The 24,435-nt window shown below is 33.9% G+C and overlaps 1 protein-coding gene across 1 annotated transcript; it reads right to left on the bottom strand.

The window, feature by feature from the left end:
* Window positions 1-552: 552 nt before the first annotated feature.
* Window positions 553-24,206, bottom strand: LOC123718638 (membrane-bound transcription factor site-1 protease). Its single transcript, XM_045675320.1, has 21 exons — window positions 23,609-24,206; window positions 22,958-23,137; window positions 22,720-22,812; window positions 22,295-22,391; window positions 21,699-21,919; window positions 19,449-19,589; window positions 18,095-18,253; window positions 17,650-17,737; window positions 16,190-16,371; window positions 13,655-13,819; window positions 11,991-12,140; window positions 11,657-11,739; window positions 10,831-11,036; window positions 10,077-10,275; window positions 8,347-8,410; window positions 7,483-7,623; window positions 7,107-7,244; window positions 6,196-6,364; window positions 4,463-4,651; window positions 3,737-3,957; window positions 553-920 (listed from the first exon to the last, which is right to left on the bottom strand). Exons 1-20 carry the CDS (start codon window positions 23,837-23,839, stop codon window positions 3,737-3,739), a joined length of 3,117 nt encoding a protein of 1,038 aa, XP_045531276.1. The 5' UTR covers window positions 23,840-24,206; the 3' UTR covers window positions 553-920.
* Window positions 24,207-24,435: the final 229 nt, after the last annotated feature.

Below are 24,435 nucleotides of genomic sequence, written 5' to 3'. Positions count from 1 at the left end.
TCGGTTGATATTTGTGTACTCTCAATTTAGTGTAATTCATCGGAATTATTCACTGGTTAGAAAACTCCGAATCTTTCATTATTTTATATTAAGATACTCTCTTCTGCTTAAGCGATTTTAATAAATAATTTTAAATCACTTTCTTCGATATTTATTTTCAAATAAAAAGGCAATACATGATCAGCTTATACATTATCATTTATTAATGTAATCATTACTTATAATAATTATATTATACTTTTGAAGACGAGATTTTCGTTTGTACCAATCTTATTTACACATCTATTTTCTATGCCACAAGTAATAAAAATATAATAATAAGCATTTGGAATTTCTTTAACATTGGTTCAGTGAGTTCATTCTAGGAAATCGAAAACGAGTGACCAGAATTTGTTTTTTACTTTATAAGGGAGGCGAGTAATTTGTTCTGTGTGTCAAGCAGACGATTGTTTTGGGTTTAAGCCTAAGATTTAGCGTCGAGACTTTGTCATAGTCAGGTATTCATACATAGCGCTATTCTTGATTCTAAAACTTACGACAAAAAGAACAATATATTGTTGTATACTTTATTTTCAAAATAATGCTCACGTGGTAGAGTCTTTTATACACAAATGCGTTTTTAACCTATTTACAATTCACTAAAAAACGTTGACATTAAATAACAATCTTTGTGCTAATTAACATCACAAAGGAAATAAAATCTTAAAATAATCGTAATATTTCGGAAATTCTCCGAATAATAACACCGGAGCTTACAAAATAATCAAAATTTTTAATCATTTTTTTAAATGGTCATTGTTAAAGTACGATGTACAAATCCATTAACATGAAAAATGATTCTAGTTACTAAGATAGCTGTTCTAAAGTTCTCTTCAAATCAATATTGTGGCCGCTTAAACAGTTGAAGCTAATTTTCTCTCCTGTCAAAAAAACCATAGGTAGTTAGCTACGTCTTAATATAACAAATATATAATATACAAATATATATCTATATAGGCCTATGCCTAGCTTAGTTACGAGAGTTATTTCAGCATAAGTATCATCTGTTTTGTGGCAGTAGACTGTGTTCCACATCAGAATTTTATGTTTCAAGTCCCAACTCCCGTATATCAAAATCTAGCTTACATTTAGACATCAATCTTAAATATACCATAATCTTCTAATACAGATATTATCAAGTATTTTTAACAAATGAAATATTTTGCTAAACCAATTCGTGATAAGCTTGTGAACTGAAATATAAATATTATTTATTAGGAATGAACTACTAAAAACACCTTTGCATTAAACATCTTAATAATAATAAATTACGCATTACATGATGCCGTGGCCTCTACATAGTGTGTTTTACCTACTTTCGTTGGGTTGACAGATCAAAAATTGCATTAACATTGTTTGTTGAGAAATAAACATTTATAGTTTTATAAGATTAACAATAATTATGTAAACCTAATTAATGTAGATAATTAGTGTAAATGTACGTTCAATAACAAGAAACAATTGCATGGTAACTAATACTTAAGGTTGAAGACGTCCATAGACTATTTTATACAAATGAGAGCAAACAGGCACAAAGTCGAATAGTTCGGAATGACTATGGGCAGCTGGTTCCACATAGAGATACTGCGCGTGATTTAAAAAACGCTTAGTCATGTAACCGAATATGAAACTCAGCTTCAGGTCATCCGAACAATTCTTCTAAACGGACACATTTGATCACAAAAAATTGCAATAGAAGTGATTCGCTAACAGCTACTCCGTTATCACGACACATACATTTGACTAAGTCATATGTATCACAAATATTACTAAATACACAGTATAGAGCCCGGATCTATATACTTATGTGTCCTAAGTAAAACCTTGATATCTAATATACGCGGTAAAACGTGTATAATTTAGGTGTAATTTATATAAAATTATATTCACTGGTACGCAGTAACGCTTGATTACGAAAAAAACATGTTATAAATAATATATAAATCAAATAAAAAAGTTGATAAATTTATTCATACACGAAAAATTATGTACCTATAAGAAATCTCATTATAATACACTGTCGAATACGATATTGAAGCAACAATTGATTGTAGTAATTTAAAATTAATAATAAATAAATTACAGTCGACTCTCGATAATTTGAAACTCAAGGGACCAGAGATACATTTCACATTACTAAGAGTTCAAAATAATAAGCCGTTAAATATAATAATAACCACGAGGTGTAGGGGTCCTCAAGCTTATAGTCAAGTAAAAAAAATCGTGATTTATTGTTTCTATATTATTAACAATTAAATAATACAAATACATACATATTAATATTTTTTTATTTCGACTTACTTGCTTTTGATTGACCGAATTCAATGTATAATTTTAAGAAGAACTAAAAGAGTAAACGAAACGTCTGTACATGATAAACACTTCAAAGTATCACATGTAGGCCAGTAAGATATCTTACTACAGGTAATACTGAAAATGTTTAGAAAATGAAAAACGGCTTAATGTAGAAAGTTGCCAATAGTTTTATTGTTTTTCGAAGTAAGCGTTCCTCTCTACACATCGTCGCATTCTATGGAACTACTGAGAAAATCAGTGGGCCCATTCATCCTTAGGGGTCTCTTGTACATTTTTTCCTTGACTTCTTCCTTTCTTTACCTTAATTGGCCGATCCTCGAAAGGAAACACCGACTGAGCTGATTGTCTATTGGTTTCGGGTTCGTAGCAATATATCCAGCTTTCATCACCTGTGACGATGTCAAATACAGCATTTGAGTCACCGCCGTTGAACTTATCTAATATTTGGCGACACCAGTCCATGCGAAGGTGTTTCCGGTCGTCGGTTAAAATATGGGTAATCCATCTGATACAAAGCTTCCTGACGCCTAAATGTTCGTGTAATTTATTGAACTTGACTCATACTAGGCTAGGCTTGCCCGTATCTGCTGATAGATCACTCGTCGCACAGCACTGAAGTTATCTTCGGTAGTCCCTGTTAAAGGACGTCCCTCACGCGGATCATCATTGAGATTGATGCGTCCACGCTTAAACTCGTTAAACCAATTGTAAATAGCGGTACGAGATGGGGCTTAATTAAGAAATGCTAATCACAGCCTATCATAGCTTTTTTTGTGGAATAAGCCCACAACGAAAGTCATTATAAATCATTGATCGAAAATTTTCTCGCGTTACGTTCATTTTCACGTGTAACAAGAGTTTTAGATTTGCCGCCAATTCACAAAACAAATAACAAATGAATGCAATATACCACATAAGGTTACCAAAGAGTTCTAAAATTGATATTCAAAAAAGTTTTCATTAGCAAAGTTTCTAACTGGCCAGTTTTAAACATTTTCAGTGTTACCCCCCGTACTATTCCTTCAACTTCAAATTACCGAGGGGAATTAATTTATAAAGTATTTTTCAAGGTACCGGAAATTCAAATTAACGAGAGTCTGTATTACTTCAAATCACAAAAAAACATTAAACGTCAAACATAAATTCCATGAATCTATGTTTGACGTTTGAGTTATCAATCATATAGAAGAATTACAAAACACATAAATCATGTCAGTCGTCAGACGACAAATTTAAAAAGAAAGTAGTTAAATATGTGTCTTTTTTTAATGGTATTCGCAATTACAGGCATTCTTCAATTAAAATCTTAGGCCTAGATTTTTTCTGCGAAAACAAAATTTATTGGTTTTAGCTTTTAGATTCCAATACTAAAATAATTTACTTAAGTAGCCAAAGAAATTAATTTCCGCCGTTTCATTTTACGTCCGTATCTCTTCCAGAAAATAACTGTGCAATAGACTATGGCTCCTATTGCAATCACAGTAAGGGCTCGATTGCTATAAGTCGATTGTTGCTCGATGTTAGACAGGACTTTCGTCGGGGCTACGCCAGCCCCACGCCAGGCCCTAGGCGCTGGCTCTGTGCCTTCTGTTTCTGGTGCACCTGATTACAAGATAGACAATAAAATAAGAAATGAAAACTCTGCGTCAAGATAATTTGTTTTCTATACGGAAAAACGGGATTTATCTTTACGCCAGTGCGCAGTGCCACACACTTATAATAGATAATAATATTTTTTTTTTGGTATTGTGTTTTTATAGTTAGCTAGCCAGTAGGGTTTGCCTATTACCATTATTTACAAAGCTTTCTAAAAGGTTCGTAGTTTTTTGTATCGAGGATTGAAACTTTAAACGTACAAAGCCTACTAATATAATAAAGGAGTAGAATTTTAGTAAAATCCAAAAATGGGTATCATCCCGTCATCATACTATCAGTGTTAGGAGCAGATGGCCGGTACAGTAATACAAATCGACATTAAACTATATTTTTGTGTAAAACGTCTACATGGCGCCAAAATTGTAATATGCCAAAAATTACGTGAAAGTTTTTATCCTTAGTTATCGTAATAAATAATTCGCATGTTACGGTAATAAATAAAAACACATGCCAATGCTTCGTGGATCGGTAGGATGATGTCGTGGGGCCAAAGTGCGTGCGGCAGGCGGGGCTTGTACGGGCGTGGGCGACAGCGGAACGTCGCGCACGCATTCGGGTAACGTACGCGTACCGCTACCGTCAGGTAATAATACGCGCGAGTACGCGTGCAGTCGCCCACCTTCTGATCGCTGTGGTAACTCTATAAAGAACAAATATATAAAACTAGTTACACATTAAAATAAAACTTCTTAACAGATATAACCGCGAATTTATTGCATTATTTATATAACTCGAAGTTTCATTCGTGGCAGCAGGAGACTGCTACATCAAGTCGGTAAACATTAAATATTATGATTAGAGTAACTGTGAGTAGGTAACAAGACCTATGCGAGCCAGCTCGTCGATCTTGTCGTGCGTTCATACTCTGGCAGTAGATTGAATTTTCTAACCACCCAATTAACATTTGTTCATAGGGTGAAGGTAAACATCTTGAGGGGTTTTAGTCACAATAAAAAACAGTCTAAGAAAAATAAAGTAATATAACAGATACAGAAATGTGTATTATTTAGGCTATTTACTTATTTAAATGTTCATAGATTCAATCGCTAATATGTTTTATCATTTTTTATTAAATCAATTGTCATCAGTCATTTTAATTTCGTAGCTATGTCCCAAAATTTTATTTACATCTCTCTCTTGAGTAAGGCTGTCAACGGTCAACTTTGACAGATGGGAGTAACAATTTGGGTCATGAGTATTAAAGTAAAAAAGGTTTAATAGCTCTATTTTTGCTGATATTTTTTTACTCAAAGCCTAATCAACGATTAAACAAAGGTTTAATGGTATTAACTGAATTAATTGAGCTTATTTATACACAACTATTACATTCGACAATAAACAAAAAATATTATTTAAAAAATCGGTATTCTCTTCTAGAAATCGACCTTAGGCTTATAATTTAGAACCTAAATTTAACTGTAATATTGATAAAAAAGGCTATAGGAATAATGTAAATTGAGTAATAGATTTCACAATAAAAAACTTTAGATGTTGAACTTTTCCAAAATGGTATAGTTTCTAAAAATATTTTATATATTGGATAAACGTATGGTATTGGTAACTCGTATTCCGAAGTTGGTGTTAAATACCTAGACCATTTTAATGTAAATCATGCAGGACTGTTTATAAATTAAGGTCAAAATTCAGATGTTTTTGTAGTTAAAGAAATAACTATCGTCTCCATTTAAAGATAATTAATATATATTCACGAACGTTTTTGTGATAAAAATTAATGTAACAATACCATTTTATGACCGATGACAATTAGGTATTTAAGCTAACACAAAGTAATCAATTATATTTTAAGATTGAACAAAGCAAATCACAATTAATTAACACAAATGCATCGTTATGTGCAAATCGTATTGTCTAAGAACTGAGCACAGATAAAACATTACACATCTAAGGAATGGGCAACAGTGAAGTACTATGTTATTTATGGTAATCTTTGTGATCCACACTCATAAGTTTAGCCCGCTGTAAGAGGCAAATCACAAAAACCGGTAACGCTACAACTCTAGGTATTCTTCTGTCCATTTTTTTAAATAGGCATGTAGGTTCTCTTTCTCCGCCTGACTTCTTGGATCTAATTCTGTTTTCCTTCACGAGTGAGTGTTAAATGAAAAGACCATTGGCCAACCTCCAGGGTTGAGGCAGATACAAAACAGAAATAATTAAATTTACCAGAAGGTATAATATGCACGTCTCGATGCTTCGAAGCAGCTTCCTTAAGCGCTGAAGGGACGTGACCTCCAAGCGCGTATTGCAAAGCAGCTAACAGCAACCAATGGCAGGGTCGACCAGCTCCACTTTCAAGGCAAGACGAGTCACCGTATACGACTAGTCTACCCGCCTACACATAAATATATAAATTACTTTTTTTTCTTCTAATAAACTAAACTGAGGAAAATAAATTGTTGTAAGCATTTTATAAAAAAAATTGAAATAATAATTTTAAAAAATGTATTACCATTGTTTTGGAATTCAGTATTAAGTTTCTCTGGGAATCCTGACACAGGTATATTTACCTTCACATTTTATTGAATAGTTATAAGGAATAATAACATTTTTTTTTTAAATTTATTATGATCCGAATTGCCGCCATCTTGTGTGTGTTGAACACAGCAACAAGATGGCGGTTTATGATCAGCTGTTTTAAAATCAAATTACTTTGATGGTCAATGGTCAAAATGGATATCTAATGTGTATTCTACCAGTACAGTCCATCGCCAACAACCGCGAATAATATTCTGGTAATATACATTGGAGGATTATACTGTGATTCTAAAACGTATTTAGAAAAAAATATGTATAGAAAAACGGTTTTCTGGTAATTAAATTAAAATCAATTTTTGCTGAATAATGTGTAAGTTTTATAATATTTTTAGTTTGGACTATGCTTTCTGTAAATAAATAAATAGATAGAGAACGTTAAGAATGAAATTGAAATTGTAATTACATAGTCAAATAATTTTTAAACTTCGTTTATAGGTTTAGAGAGATTTAATTAAGAGGTGTTTAAATACATCGGCAATTTTAACAGATTTAAAAGATAAGGTTATCAATTCGATGTACAATTAAAAAATATTTAATACCTTGGGAACTTTATTAATAGTGTTATTGGTGTAATCTTTGGCCTCTCCGTCTGTCTGTAGAAGACCCAAAATCGGTACATCCACTGTTGGGGCTTTATTAGAACCACTCCCACCACTAGCTTTGCCCCCAGACATTATCTGGAATACGATCACGCATGTTTGTCTTCAAATTTATTTTATTAGTTTTATATAATTTTAAAAAATATTTTTGTATTAAAATAACCGTTTCATTTTAATCAGGCTTTACTTAGTTCTAAGTTTAATTAAGATCGGTTAAGTAGTTTATGGGATGTATACACCTGAATAATATTGTACATTTCAGATAACAGGTATTTGAATAATTTTATTGTACTTGTATAATGCATTTGATACACACCTGCTGTCCCTGATCGACCAGATGAGCATTGACAAGCACGCCATGTTCGGGAAAGCTATGTATATGTGTACCACTCGCGTAGTACATTGGATGGCCGCCCAGAGTAAAAGTGCCTTCGAACACTCGATCGCCCAAAGCCACCTGTATTAACGAAACTTATTCATAAAATTAAAAATATAATTCTATAGATATTTTTTAAACGACGGCCATCGGGACAGCTATAAAAAGCAGCTACCGCAGCGCATGGATGGATGTGAGTGGGTGTGTTGCCAGCTTTAAATCGTCATTAACAATTTGTTATGATAACAAGTCTATAAAGATTGATATATTTTTATTAATACCTAGGTAACACTGAAAATGTTTATAAAATGAAAACCGGCTTCATGTAGATGTTGCCAATACTTTTATTGTTTTTCGAAGTAATCTCCGTTCCTCTCTACACATCGTCGCATTCGATCGAACTACTGAGAAAAGAAATTGGGCCCATTCTTCCTTAGGGGTCTCTTCTATGGCATTTTCGTACGTTTTCACCGCATCTTCAGGGCTCGTAAAGCGAATACCTCGAATTGTATCTTAGTTCTTAGGACTAAATGAAAGTCGCAAGGCGCCAGGTCAGGATTGTATGGCGGATGACTGATTATCTCGACTATTACTATACTCGACATCATTCTAAATATTTTCAGTGTTACCCACGTATATCATTCTCGCACCAATAACTGGCGTTAACTATCTATATGTGAAAACTGAACGTAAAACCGTACGTTCGTTACTTAAATTAATATATATATGAAAATAAATTTCCTTAGATTTTTAATTTCCATTATCATTATAATTTAATTAATACTATTTCTCATTTTTGATTACCTGGAACATGCTCAATAAGTCATTCAGCGCTGGTACATTCGCACCACCCGTTTCTGGTATCCACCTGAGAGCAAAACATTGATTGAGTTACCCAAACCCAATTATTGTTTTCAACAATCACTTTTGAATATATGTAACCGCAGAACGAATAACGTGTAGGTAAAATTTGTATAAAAAAGTTAAATCATTTTTATATTAGTGGGAAAGTGATTTCATGGCATAAAGATGTATGATTTTGTGAAATTTGTTTCTTTTTTTTATATTTGTGTTAGAATATGGAACAATTTGTTCCTCTTTTTGGCACTAGAGGTCGTTTCAGTACTTTAGCACAAACTTGGAAGGCAACAAATTTAATTTCTCATTTCGTCACGAGAGGTTCTTTACTTTAACATAAAATTGGAACGCAACCAATTTAGTTCCTCATTTTGGCACTAGAGGTCCTTCCACTATTTAAGCACAAAATTGGAACGTATCAAATTTAGTTTCTCATTTCGTCACGAGAGGTTCTTTACTTTAACATAAAATTGGAACGCAACCAATTTAGTTCCTCATTTTGGCACTAGAGGTCCTTCCACTATTTAAGCACAAAATTGGAACGTATCAAATTTAGTTTCTCATTTCGTCACGAGAGGTTCTTTACTTTAACATAAACTTGGAACGCAACCAATTTAGTTCCTCATTTTGGCACTAGAGGTCCTTCCACTATTTAAGCACAAAATTGGAACGTATCAAATTTAGTTTCTCATTTCGTCACGAGAGGTTCTTTACTTTAGCAAAAACTTGGAACGCAACCAATTTTGTTCCTCATTTTGGCACTAGAGGTCCTTCCGCTACTTTTGCACAAACTTGGAAGGCAACAAATTTAATTTCTCATTTCGTCACGAGAAGTTCTTTACTTTAGCAAAAACTTGGAACGCAACCAATTTTGTTCCTCATTTTGGCACTAGAGGTCCTTCCGCTACTTTTGCACAAACTTGGAAGGCAACAAATTTAATTTCTCATTTCGTCACGAGAGGTTCTTTACTTTAGCAAAAACTTGGAACGCAACCAATTTTGTTCCTCATTTTGGCACTAGAGGTCCTTCCGCTACTTTTGCACAAACTTGGAAGGCAACAAATTTAATTTCTCATTTCGTCACGAGAGGTTCTTTACTTTAGCAAAAACTTGGAACGCAACCAATTTTGTTCCTCATTTTGGCACTAGAGGTCCTTCCGCTACTTTTGCACAAACTTGGAAGGCAACAAATTTAATTTCTCATTTCGTCACGAGAGGTTCTTTACTTTAGCAAAAACTTGGAACGCAACCAATTTTGTTCCTCATTTTGGCACTAGAGGTCCTTCCGCTACTTTTGCACAAACTTGGAAGGCAACAAATTTAATTTCTCATTTCGTCACGAGAGGTTCTTTACTTTAGCAAAAACTTGGAACGCAACCAATTTTGTTCCTCATTTTGGCACTAGAGGTCCTTCCGCTACTTTTGCACAAACTTGGAAGGCAACAAATTTAATTTCTCATTTCGTCACGAGAGGTTCTTTACTTTAGCAAAAACTTGGAACGCAACAAATTTTGTTCCTCATTTTGTCACGAGAGGTCCTTCCACTTCTTTTGCATAATAGTTGTACTTGTTTAGTATGAGATAATTTGTATTTACTAAATATTCCTTATTACAACATTCACGAACAGTCTAACAATTAGGAAATAAATAGAAAAAAAAATTAATAGCAAACATACCATTGCCTCGTGTTTTCATCGTAAAACTTGACGTGTCGTAGTAAAGACGCATTATACCAATCCGCAAACACAACGAGCGATAACCCTGAATCCACCGCCTTCTTCAGAGTCGCCATCTCCTCTGGGAAATATTCGTCTTCCGGATCTACCAACATGAGGGCACCGTACAACGACGTATTAACGCACGTGAGGGGAGCACCTGAAACATATAAACCTCGTATCAACTCAAAAATCTATATTTATTCAAACGAAGGTTGTACGAACGACCTACCTGAGGGCTGACTTTAAACGAAACGTGAAACTAGGGAAAGTTATGTTTTGATTCGTTTAAAAAGCACGCCTAGTAGCATCCATAAACTGGTAACAATTATCTACAACTAGCTGCCACCGCGAACTTCGTTTCGCTTTAATATAACTTTTTTAACGAAGCCTAACTTTTTAGTAGCTACATATGGAACCTTTTGCTGAACCATAGAGAATGTTCGCCTCCCGAAAATAAAAACCAAAAGACTAAATAAAAAAAAAAATTCTATTTTACTCAAGTTGGAATATAAAATATTTTACGATACACTTTTTTTATATAGATAACAAGTAGGCATTCACTTTACAGTTAAACATCTGACTGAATTAATATCAAACTACAGAACGGGCAGTGTGACAAACGCTCCGTTGTACAACGTGTCCTTTATAAACGCACTACAAAGAAAATAAATAAGCTATAAGTCGTATTTGTTGATAAACACTCTGAACTCACCCATAACTTCAACATAATATCCGTGCTCCCGCAGTCTTCGATACATATCTCTAAAGTTTGTGTGTATATGATCTGCGTGCCAATCGAGAGGGTCGTGTTTTGCCCGTAAATCGTCTCTTGGGAAATAGCCACCCGGGTATCGGAGACTATGGAATTGGTCCCAGAGGAGACGACGCGATCGAACCGGCACTGGGATGACACGCCCACTGAAAATGGTTTTATATGCTTTTATAGAATGGCTGGAGTCTAGGCTCAATGAGTAAGATTCAAAGGAGACTTAGACTCCAAAATTTAAATTCCTAAATTATTTTTCTTTCTATTCAAGGGCATCACTGCCCATGGACACCCATTTTAGTGAGTGCGTTACTAGCCTTTCTAGGTACGCTCTTTATTTAGACAACTGGATCTCGTATCTCCCAGGGACGACCCCCACCGGGCGTTGATTTCTGTGTGTACTCGTAGTGGCTCGAGGCGTAGTGAGAAGGTTGTAAGGGACAAAACCGTTCCAATTAGTTCGCACGTTACTTAACACTAAATAGTGGTAAATGAAAAAATACAACACAAGAACAGTCCTCTCCTGAATAGCGACTGTAAGTAGTGGTATTGGACACTTTCTCAAGTGAAATATGACTTAAATTACTTATTACTAAGTTAGCCTAGATCGATCGACAATTTATATTAAATACCCGCCATGACCCCTGTATGTCAAAAACCACCGAAATTTCGACATAGTGGACTAGCATTGTTACTTAATAAATTGTGTAGTAACTGCTACATATTTCATTTAATGTACAACCAAAATGTTAAATTAATTGAAAATACTTACCGTATTGGTAGCATCAGTGTTGTATTCCTGGTCTTTTGACGAAACGACTCGTCAAAACTTTCAATTGTAATATTCACATGTCCCTGAAATTTATTCACTCATTGCCAAATTCGCAGAATAATAACGTTATTATTATTGCTAATACACAATGTGTACCATAAACAACGTCAAGCCAAAGTCGAGTAAGAGGTCAAGTAGTGGACAAAATTAATTTAATGTAATTAATATTATGCCAAATTACCATTTTTACCATTTTATTGTCTTTTAACTCATCTCTTTTAATCATAAGGTTATATTATAAGATACTACAGGGTAGTAACTAGTAAAAACTTACTTCAACAATTCCATCAAAATCAGCCCCACTTTCCAGCACAGTGAACCTTAATGCCAGCCATCCAGAGTATGGCCAAATGATATCAATATGGTCCACCGCCACGGACAATATTAATCCGTTCGGCAAATGTGGGTGCCACGTTACACGTTTCTGAAAACAATATACGTATTGATAGGGTTCACGCAGGTAGGTGATTCTTTTGTTTATAGCGAAACAATCATTGTTTATACGGGATTTAATTTGGGACTCGTTAGTGATATACATACAAAGGGATTAAACTACCCGTTGTATAGATAAGCGATCCAAACTTGCGGTAGTACCAACTTCGCATCCCGGCTGTGCTTGTGTAATCAAAAGAAAAAAACATCGTGAGACGACGTTAGTTTAGTACAGTGAAACCTGGTTAAGGACCTGGATAAATGAGAAACCTCTATTATTGAGAGTTGCTACCAAGTCCCGGTTCTTTTTCATTAAATTACCTCTGTTAATAGTACTTTTTGAACCTGCTTAAATAAGATTTTAATTCTAAGACTTTTTCGATGTTTACCTCTATAATTGATCTGAATCTCAATTACCTGTATAAGTGAGACAAATTAATCAGATTTCAACACGTCAAAACGTGTTTGTTTACTTACATACATTTCTCGTCGTCTTTCGCGCATGCTTTGATTGTCAGTACTACATATCTCATGTTTTGCTAGCAATTAGCAATCAAATACAAACAAATGTAACCGATTACTTTAAGTCATAAACTTTACCGTATTTTTTTTCGACGCAATACATTATGTATGTACATTCATACCTACATTAAATTCATAACATCAAAAATACGCATTTTTATTAACATTTCCACCTCTAAAAAGTAATAACGGCACATTTCGACCTCTGTAAAAACTATAAATTTAAACGTGTTTAATTGGAAAACTGGATTATTGAAAACCCTCAATAATTGGTACATATGTCTTGGTCCCTTGAGATCCCAATTCACCAGGTTTCAGTGTATTTGTTTAAAAATTTGTGTTTGTTAAAAATTCTCATCTTAATAAATTTATTCGTAAACCTTTAAAAACAGTGCTGACGTCGTCGTTGTGCACCAACAGACTTGTCGACTTGATTTTAACACTTACTCGGTAAAGACACAGGCACAGAACCACCTACTCGCCTATTAGATTGACAAGTGATCACGAAACAGATACATAAATGTGATGCTCAAAATACTTATAATACCACTGTTATTATAAGTAATTTAGGTAATTGTAATGCTTACATTTGTAAAAAAAAATACGAAAGAGTATCGGAGATAATTGCCAGTTCTCGTCCATATTGAAAACAGACAAGAATGTTATAGAATAATTTATTTACGTTAAGAATGTAATTCCTTATTTACATCACAAGTTAAAAGGCGGTCCTACTGCTACAGATCCCTTCTTCAAATCTGTGCGTGTGTTTGTAATTATACTCATATAAAAACATATGTGTTCAAGTGGATTCAAGAATTGTTTCGTAAATATAAATGTTTTTTTGCTTTGATCAACATTATTGAATCAAAAATTATAACTTCCAGTTTGTGTATTAAACTTCTATCTGCTAGTTTATAATAAAAATATTTTAAAGTTTATTGATTTTTAAGCATTTTTTTTTAATTTAATTAAATTTTATCTTACCACCTCTCCAGCTACACCAAGGCCATTTATAATAGTGACATTGACAATCGTTGGCTGAGCACTGTAGTACAACGGTTGAGTACAATACGGCCACATGTACGTGCATTCCGTTAGATCAATGTATGACGGACTGAGACTAGCTTGGGGCTCGTATTCGCGTAGAAACTTAAATTTGAATTGTACATAAAATAAATTAAAGTAATTAAAAACATCGACCTGTAAATATGAAATATATCTGTCTACTAGACCTATTTTGATTTAACTCAGATTGTTTTAAACTGAATCCTTTTTTTTTAATCAGTATCTAACATGCAGGGTTATGTTGGTTAAGTGCTTCATTTTTATAAAAACAGGGGCAAACGGAGAGGCTGCTCATCTGATGTTAAATTTGAGTGCCCATGGACTAACACTACCAGAGGACTCGCATGTGCGTTGCCAGCCTTTTAATAATAACACTCTTTTCTTGAAGGAGTCTTCAGTCGAATTGGTACGGAAATACTCTAGAATGGGTAGGTTCCACATAGTGGTGGTGGGCGGAAAAATTTGCCTTAAAACCCGCACAGCTGCGAAGCGACAGACCTCGAGATGATTCGGGATAGTATTTTGCAATCCCTTCTATTATATATTAATAAATATTATTATTATAATTTCATTTATACTTTTTGTCAGTGAAGAGAGATTCGGATGTCTTGTCCTTATCTAACTCTCAATACAATAATTGAAAATTGATGCCGAAATGTCAGAATATTAATAACTACATCCCGAAGATCTTCGTATCACCTAAATATATTTGTGTCGATGCTAAAAAATATTTTTTTTCAAACTGAACAAAGAGTTCACACCTCATACTTTAGATATGAAATTTCTGACATAAAATTTAATGATAAATATATGACAATCAAGTAATAATTTTATATTTCCAAAAATCTATATAGATAAAATATTTACCAACCAGGAACAGGTTTTATTGGAAAATTCATTTGTCGTTTCAAGTATTTTTCTTTACTAAGCGTTTATGTTTCCCACGGTTTAAGCCTTCTCTAAGATATATTAGGTCCTTACATATGCAGAAGCGCTCAGCGCAATGGTTGGATCCTGGCCAGCCAGCCAAATCCTGCCCCAAGCGAAAATTAACCCCAAAAAAGTTACTTGTAAGCGTTTGGTGGACTAGTGCCGGTATTGTTCATTGCAGTTTTCTCAAATCTGGCCAGACTATTACGGCTGATTTCTATTGTCAGCAATTGCAAACCATGATGGAAAAGCTACCGGCTAAACAACCTAGGTTGGTCAATCGCTCCACGCCACTGCTACTTCACGACAACGCTAGACCACACACTGCACAACAAACGGCTACCAAATTAGAAAAGCTTCAATTGGAATGTCTATGACATCCTCCGTACTCCCCGGACCTTGCTCCAACAGATTACCATTTTTTTCGAAATTTGGAAACTTCTTGCAAGGGAAAAAATTTAATTCTGATGGAGTCAGTCCAAATCGCCTTCAAAGATTTTATTGATTCCCGTCCGACTGGTTTTTTTAGTGATCAATGCACTACCTATGAGATGGCAAAAGTGCATAGAAAACAATGGTTCATACTGTTACGAAGACGGGTCGACTGCAATGTTTCTATACTTTTCCACTAGTTAGAGAACTTTTCAGCAGGCTGTAATATGATTTCTGATCGTTTCAGGAGAGGGTTAAACACTTATTAGACAATTGTAATTTCCATAATGTCACCCTAGTTTTCAGGAAGCTGAAACCTTTTTTCAGTCGGTTTCAGAACATGTGTAGTTGAGTGGTGCAGTTTTCAGGGGACCCGTTTTCAGGCGTTTTCAGGCCTAGTTATACCCCCTTTCTAGGTGTGAGACAAGGATGAAATGATACGAGAGAGAGAGAGAGATCAGAACTTTCTCGAAACTAGACTGAGCACTCTAGAACGCCGTACGACAAGGACGGAGCAACGTGCGAAAGAGACAAAGAGTGCGAACGTTCTAGAATTGTGCAATCGCTACTCGAATATTGTTTAGAATTATTCCCAGGGATATATAAGCGAGCCGAAACGCGACTAGTCGCCTTTAGTTTTGAATGCGATTACACGAGAGGAACACCGAAGCTATAAAGTACTGTGTGACGTGTGCATAAGTGAAGTAATAAGTGACTGTGTTTTTGTGTGTTATTAGTGCATCTCTGCAATTAATTTGTGCCCATAAATTCCTCATTGATTTATCAAGAAATAAACCGTTGAAGAAATCTACGACATTTTCTATCCGATCCCCTAGCTCGTAACAATACTTTGATAAAAAAAATTATTAAAAATATTCGACTTTTTCCTCCTCCTGACTCCTGACTCCCATACAAAACGCCAATTTCATATGTAAGGATCTAATAGAATGGTTGCTCCGATATGGTTAATTATGATCTTAATATATTTGTAGACATTATATAGATTATATCTGTTTAAATCCTCGAACAAATCCTGTTATCATTGTTTATTTCGGGCCGATTAAGACAGACAATTTTCAGCTCCCACATTACCTGATAGGCGCTAATAAGGTCCAATTTCCCGTGTCCTTGCTCGAACATGTTAGGCCCTACCAGTCTTCGAGCGGTTATGCACAACGCTTGTTTGACCGAAGCCGGCGTTAGGTTCTGTCTAGGCACACCACTGGCTAATAAGGCTATTGCACCGGCTACAACTGGCGATGCTACTGATGTACCTGTTATTTCCGTAAAAAAATCCTATTTATTACAGTATAAACTCAGTATAGCGTGGAGGCATTATCAGAAGTTGTTTTTTTAGAAAGTTTTTATTAAAGTGTAAACTCAGTATAGCGTGAAGGCATTATCAGAAGTCGTTTTTTAGAAAGTTTTTATTACAGTGTAAACTCAGTATAGCGTGGAGGCATTATCAGAAGTCATTTTTTTAGAAAGTTTTTATTACAGTGTAAACTCAGTATAGCGTGGAGGCATTATCAGAAGTCGTTTTTTTAGAAAGTTTGACATTACATTGAATTTAAACGGTATATTTAAAAGAACTGCTGATGGAATTACAGTCATGTACCCTCTAGATACCCAAAGCATCCAGTCGTCCTATATTTCCTTCTTTCTAAAGATCGCGTTGTGGCCTAAGCATTCTGATTAAGGAGTTAGCTAGGTCTATATTGCTGCTCTCACACTTTAAATGTTCCTTTAGTCTTTAATTGTTGAATGAATGTTTTATACCTTCATGATTGTAGTTTATTATTATTAATGCTGCATATTAAAAAAATTGTATGTAAAAGTGTGCCCATTATTGGCTGGTAAATGAAAAAAAAATTCTATGTATACCGGCAAACATCTTGAACAAATGTACTTGCCTGCGCAGAAGCGATTTTTAGGTATTACTGGGAGCGTGTTGAAGCGGGCGGTGTCGATCTCGTGATTTGTAAATTAGTTGATGTCTGTGTCCCGCGCACGATGCACTAATTTTCCCCCACTCCCACACGCTCCCAGCGCTCATGCTAATCCTCAAGAAGTTTGCCGGTATCTGTATTAGTCATTAGTTAATTTTGACGAATAGTAACAATCAATCAATTTTATAAACTAAACACGGGCATTTAAATAAATTATACATAAAATAATACCTTTTGATTAATTTTATAATAGTATTAACTTCGCAAGACAGGAATTTTCATTCGCATAAGCCAAATTAACTAATAAGTCTAACAGTTTCAACAGAGCATTCATTCACTTCGAATAAAACACATAACTACATATACTGCCATTAAATCAAAATGCGATTAAAAGTAGTACCTATATGGTTCAAGAATATACTAACAAAACAAACTTATGTATAAATTTTCTATTTTTGTAAGGATACACATACGTGGTTACAGGTTTTAAAGTTTAAGTGTAATATTTTATCTGTATGTGTAGTGTTAATAAATAAAATAACAGAGCATCGAGTTATTAAAACAATTCGCTTGTTTATTGTCTATGGTTTTTCTTGGACTTACCACTAAGAGACCGGCACCCTCCATTCACGCTGGAGCCACGGACTCCACTCCCATATGTCACTATGTCGGGTTTAACGCGGCCATAACCCTGACAATACAACCATATTTAATTATTAATATCATTGGAATTATAAATGCAAAACTGTTGTAACCGATTTAAAGAAGTAAGCGATCTTTTGACTCTGATTCCTGGTTAAAACAATGGCAAATTCCGTTAAAGCTGTAGTTAAGTTTTTTTTAAACGGACAATTCAATCTTTAATCACGGATTAATATACTAAAACCAGTTCAACACAGCTCCGATATCTAAATACCTGATAACTTCATCGTACATAAAAAATAGTCGGTGCAAATAAATTATTATTCGGTTATCTGTGTAAAAAAAATTGTAACCATACATGTGAAGGTAAATGTTTAAATCCGCTTTGAACATTAAACATATTTACATGTGGCAACTCCCACGTAGTCATCCCTCTTGAGGAGAACTTTGCTATCCGGTCATCGAACCCGATGCCACCCACGCCAATAACGTCCATTTGATCAGCCGGATTATTCAATGTACCATACAACGGTCCATCATTACCAATCGCTGACACCATAATCACCTGTTGTAACAGTTTAAATTTGTTTGAAGCACTTTTTGCTACCACTAACCAACACCAGCTGTCAGTAAAAGTATTTAAGCGTATCATTGAAGAAGGGCAACACACCCGTAAGCCTCACTACCTTACTTATGCATGATATGCATGCACAGCGATAAGCAGTTCTTATTAAAGCCAGCTCGTTTGGTACGTCCCATAAAATCGTGAATTTATTTAATAATTATTATTATTATTTGTGCCAGGTTCTGAAGTGGTGAGAACTGTATTGCAGGAGCCTGTGATCTCCCAGTTACATGTATTGTGTAGCGATATCGACAACTAATTTCTGATAAAGTAACATACATTTATCTAATAATTATATTTGTCTCTTATTTTATGTTTGGATTTATTGTTTATGATTATCAATTATTAATACTACACTCGATTTCGCGAATAACGATGATGAAGAATGTCGTCTTTATATCCGGAAGTCTTAACAGGAAAAGGTAGAAAAAGACACATACATGTGTATAGTTTATATTAATTTATAACAATCAGAAGAAATCATTTATACAACTACATTAAAAAAACTTAGTATTTATTTTTTTGTCCTTGTGTGTTTTTAAATTTTTAAGGATTTGGATTCAAAGTATTCTAAATAATTTATCACGGTTTTTCCAAATCGTAGATATTGTTGAATAGGAAATTTTGTATTCTTTGCAATAATCAGTATTCTTTTCACCGTTTTTCAATTTTGATGTGATTTCCGCCTTTTCTTTAACAGTGAATGTGCGTCTATACAGCCATACTTATTCAAAAGTTTACTTTAGTCTGTTGCTACACAGAATACCACCTTTTAACTGTACTTTAAATTTAACTCCTAAGATAGGAAATTTTTGTGATAGAGATAAATAGTTGTGGCTTTGGCGGCTGACTCCGGTCGCAATATCTGCATAGGATTTCTAGGAATTTGTTGCAAATTCATGAAAACAGTCGTTATACCCGAACTCGGCCTTACGTCCCAAGTCGCTACAGTCACATGAATTTTGCACTAAAGTATGCTTTAAATTTTACGTCGTCATAGCTACAACCAAGTTCATAATAAATGAAATCCACTGTATTTTATTTGAAAGTTATTTTCACGGTGTATTTTTACAAAAAAATAGATTTATTACAAATTTAGCGTTGATTTGAATGTACAAAAAGTTTATTAGCTCACCTTATTTGCAGTAAGTTCCCATACTTTGTCAACAAATGGGTGATCCATAAAATCTGGTCCACCTATACTTAGATTTAGGACGTCAATTTTCTTCATAATTGCATAATTAAATGCATCGAGGAACCACGATGTATAGGACACCTAAAATAATGTTATTATTAAAAATTTGTGATATTTATTAACCGAAGGAAATTTAACAAATAAAACATGACGTATTCAACGGTAAGTATTTGTACCTATTGAACAAGAATTGTTCGTTTGATTTGTATTTGGTGGAAGTTATTATGTACATTGTACACATACTATTTTGACTAAGATTCAAATCCACGATTATGCATGTTTGTTTTTTGTTTTGGAATTAGATGAAATATTTTATACTATTTTTTTTTTTGAGACTCACTAAAAGTTTAAAGTCTTTTTAAAAGATTTATTTAACACACCAAAATGAAAACGTAAACTTTAATAAAATGTCGGGTCACAGCTTCTACACAGTCAGGTTTGGAGGACGCACTTACGGGCCCACCTATAATAAGCGAGAAACTCAAATTGTGAAATAGCGGAATCTTGACGAAAACCGCTTACTGTGTAGAATCGGACCCTACTTTATATTCATCATTGGTTTAATATATACCTAACAATCGGAATTACATTGATAGCGCGTTTCAGAAACATATTTTCTTTGATTCAAATAAACGCTTAAATCGTGGATTTGAATCTGTCATATGTTTTTTATATTTTTGTTTTAGATTTCGATGAAATGTTTTACACTATTCTTTTTTTAAAAGCCACAATAATAAATAAGGGGATTCAATCAGCCGTTTTTGTAAAATGTCCTCGAATATTTCAAATCGCTTTGCGCCAATAGATGGCCTTAATACGGAAACATTTCAAAGGACGCTAATGAGAATATCAAATAGGCAATCATGAAAATGTAACAGTCGTACGCTGGAACTCAATCGCCATATCATATTGTATAAATTATATAATTAATTGCGGTTAAAAAGACCTGGTGTCAATTAATTTAACCCCAGATAAGTCATACTAATAAGTAATGGGTCACAATCATTCGGTTTTAAGAAAGCCCACGAATATTACAAATCGCTTTGCGTCAATAGATGGCGTTAAGACGGAAACATTTCAAAGGACCCTAATGAGAATATCAAATAGGCAGTCATGAAAAAAACGTAGCAGTCGTACGCTGGAACGCAATCATCACATTGTATAAATGATATAATTAATAGCGGTTAAAAAGACCTGGTGTCAATTAATTAAACCCGAAATAAGTCATACTAATAAATAATGGGACACAACCATTCGGTTTTAAGAAAGCCCACGAATATTACAAATCGCTTTGCGCCAATAGATGGCCTTAATACGGAGACATTTCAAAGGACCCTAATGAAAATATCAAATAAGACAAACAGAAAATATTTCTATAATATTATACCGTAACATTAATATGTATCGATTACATTTTTAATTTTTATGCCCCAAAAATATTCCCAACATAAAATTTCGACAATTACATTATTAACTTTAATAAAAGTGCGGGTCAAAGCTGCTACACAGTTAGGTTTGGCGGGCACACTTACGGGACCCCCTTATAATCATTGAGGAACTCAAATCGTCTAACAACGGAATCTTGACGATTGCCGCTTACTGTGTAATAACGGACCCTACTTAGTTTTCATCCTTCGGTTAATATATACCTAACAATCGGAATTGCTTCGATAGCGCGTTTCAGAAATGCTTTGGCCATACTTCACAAATTACGAAAATACATGTTTTTTCTATTTTTTTTATGGAGCTAATTTTATTTCTTCACAGAAAATTTAATTTTTTTTTTAGTTATTGTGTGTAAAGTGTTTTTTCTTAAGGTTATTTAAAAATACATTTTATTTTTTATTATTTTATAAAAAATATTTATTTCGACTTTAATGATACTGTAGTTAACCAAACCAGTATATATTTCCGGTGAGTAGTTTAATGAATGTAAATCTTATAAAAAAAATATCTTTGCATTTGCTTGTTAAGGAATTTAAAATTATGATTAGTAGGTAATCTTCTAGCCGCCTTCGTTATAGTGGTTTAATGAATGTAATGTAATGTGCGGAAAGATTTTTCAGAGGTTTTCGAAAGTTGTAGGCTGCTCACCTACTTGTGAAGGATCAATGTTATATAACCAGAAATGTCTGCTTCATTTGAAGCTGTGTCGGAGTTGTTTAGCATGTAGGATAACAAAAACAAAACCTGGTTATCAGTAAAAACGCGAAATATATGCAATTCAGCATCAGGCGCGAATCCAAGGCAGTCTGCTCTTGAAGCGATTACCCCAGCAACAAACGTCCCATGCCCCAAGGCGTCATCTAGCGTTTTCTCCCCAGTCCAATCGGTTCGTTCACGTATATGACCAAAATGTGGGTGGTTGCGTGACAGCCCGGTATCGAATACTGCAACTTTGACGCCTTCACCTACAATTAATATTATATTATTATTTGTGTGTGAAAGGAGTCTAGCATTAAATCTCTAATGGTATATTGAAGAGCAACTCCACTTGAAAATTTATGTTTAACTATTCAGATAAGCATAAATCAGGATAGACTGAATTGAATTTAACTTATTTATATACATATCTTATCATTACAAAAACAAATGAACATGACTCAATAAACAATTAAACTTACATAATTTCGTTCAATAAAGCATAAAATTAAAGCAGGTATTCAAATTTAGGTTCTGTAATTTCATAGAAAAACAAAACAAAACAACACATAGAGAGACAAAAATATAAAAGACAGAAAGTATGAAAAAAATATATTGAACTCAAGTGGGAAAACAGAACTTACCTGTTACACCGAGCGACCACAACACATCGGCCTTCAACACTGACGTTATTTGTCGGGGCACTGTTCTTAACAGCTTTCGGGATGAGTAGCCATCATTCTAAAATGGAGGATAATTTTAATAATTATTGATATTTTCTTTGATCAGGTGGAGGTGGTCAGCTGTGTCTAATTCATTCAAGCCAAGAGATAGCAAGTTTCTTTTTTGTTTCTTGTACACATAGATTGAATAGGGAAATGCTATTGAATATTGCTATATAGAATTGTGCTTAATACAATGTCCCACATAGTATGATAGAGAATGACTTAGTGGTTATACGGACAAGGTTTTAAATAATGAGTTTTGATCAATAAGCACCAGGATTTATTGCAGTTATGTGCCTGAACAATAATTTATATCCCTGTGAAAATAAATATATAGTACTCACTTCTTGCAACTTTCTCAGAGAGTGTAAAGCATGCCCCTTGATACTTTGACTTCTCCAGCCAGAGTAGAGACACTCTGGTGATCCACAGTCATCCTATAATAAAACAAGTACTTTATTTAGAAGGCAAGGATTTACAGATACCATTTCACATATACCATATATAGTAGACTTTTATTATTAACATTTATTTAATTGAAATACAAAAAAAGCTTAATTATTAATATAAGTAAATAAATACCTCTTTGATGTATTTTATAGTGCGCTGTACTTGCCGTTGAGCTGTGATTCGTCGAATGGCAGGGTGATCACCTAGTGATTTTAAAGCCAGATTTTGGTCTTCATTAAGTACAATAACTTCAAAATCACTAGGAAAGTCTTGGGCTGCATTTTCTCTTTCCAAGATAGTCCAATTTTTTATCTGAAATAGATAAATCAAACATGGAATTATGATAGTGTTACCAATCACTTATGAATAAAGCAGTTATTTACACAAATAAAAATATATCAACATTGGTGTATCTGTAGTATTAATTGAAACTTATCTCAAGGTTTAATCCAAAAACATTGACTCCTGAATTCTTAAGTGCAGCCATAATTTTTTTTAGATAATTTAGAAAAATAATCAGAAAATGTAACTATGTGCTCACTTAGCACAACATCAGGAACTGATGTTAACTATAAGTTTACAACAGTTGTAAATTTATAGTCAACAAATTGTGGATTTGTACTATTAAAACTATTTGTATTCTCTCTCTCACCGCTTATATATAAGGCTAATTCTATAAATTCCAGAGGCGCGCAAAGCAGTTATTTACATAAATTTAAATATTGGAGTACATGTAGTCTTAATAGAATTTAATTTCTAAGTTCAATGCAAAAAAACACTTACTCCTGAATTCTTAAGTGCAGCTGTAATATAGTTTTCTCTAGATAACTTAGAAAAATAACCAGAAAATGTAACTATGTGCTCACTTCGCACAACATCAGTTGTAAAGTGATATTCTACAAGTTCTGGATTTGTACTATTACAACTATTTATATTCTCTTTCTCTCCAAATACGCATAAGGCTAATGCTATCCATCCCAGGGCCGCGCAAAGCAGGAACTGGGTTAATCCCATATCTGACTCAAGTACACAGTTATAACATGATTTGTACCAGGGTTTAGTCAAACAAAACAGCAGATAGACTTGTATATTTATTCATTATTACAATGGCGACGCAGCGTTCTTTATATTAACATTAAGTAATTAAAGTAATTGAAACACTTATCGCAATGTCATCAAGAGACTTTAATTATTCTAGAGCGATGTAGTCAACGGCTAAGGCTTGAGGATTCATCTTTTGTGTGTTTAAATGTTATTAAACTTGAATTATATTTATGGTCATCAGAACCCTGAAATAAACTCAGATGATATAATAGCACTGAACAGTAATAAATGAATGTAAATTTTAAATTAGTATTTAGATGCGGATTTGCGACTACGAAATTGCAAGATGTAAACATCAAAAGTCAAAGCCTATGTTATATTGTAATCTTTGACCAAAACAAAGGTCACAGATAAAAGAAAACTTAATCATAGTTTGTGAATCTGTGAACACCCACAGATACGGCCTATCGTCTATCTACATTGTTAACATGTTATTAATCTTGCCTAGATTAATTAATTAATGCACCGTCGAATAATCATTGATCTTAACTTAACTGTTACTTTAG

Source organism: Pieris brassicae, chromosome Z (genome assembly GCF_905147105.1).
Source record: "Pieris brassicae chromosome Z, ilPieBrab1.1, whole genome shotgun sequence".
Classification (NCBI taxonomy): Eukaryota; Metazoa; Arthropoda; class Insecta; order Lepidoptera; family Pieridae; genus Pieris; species Pieris brassicae.
Note: the sequence above shows the minus strand (reverse complement) of the source record. Positions and strands in the feature narration are given on the sequence as shown.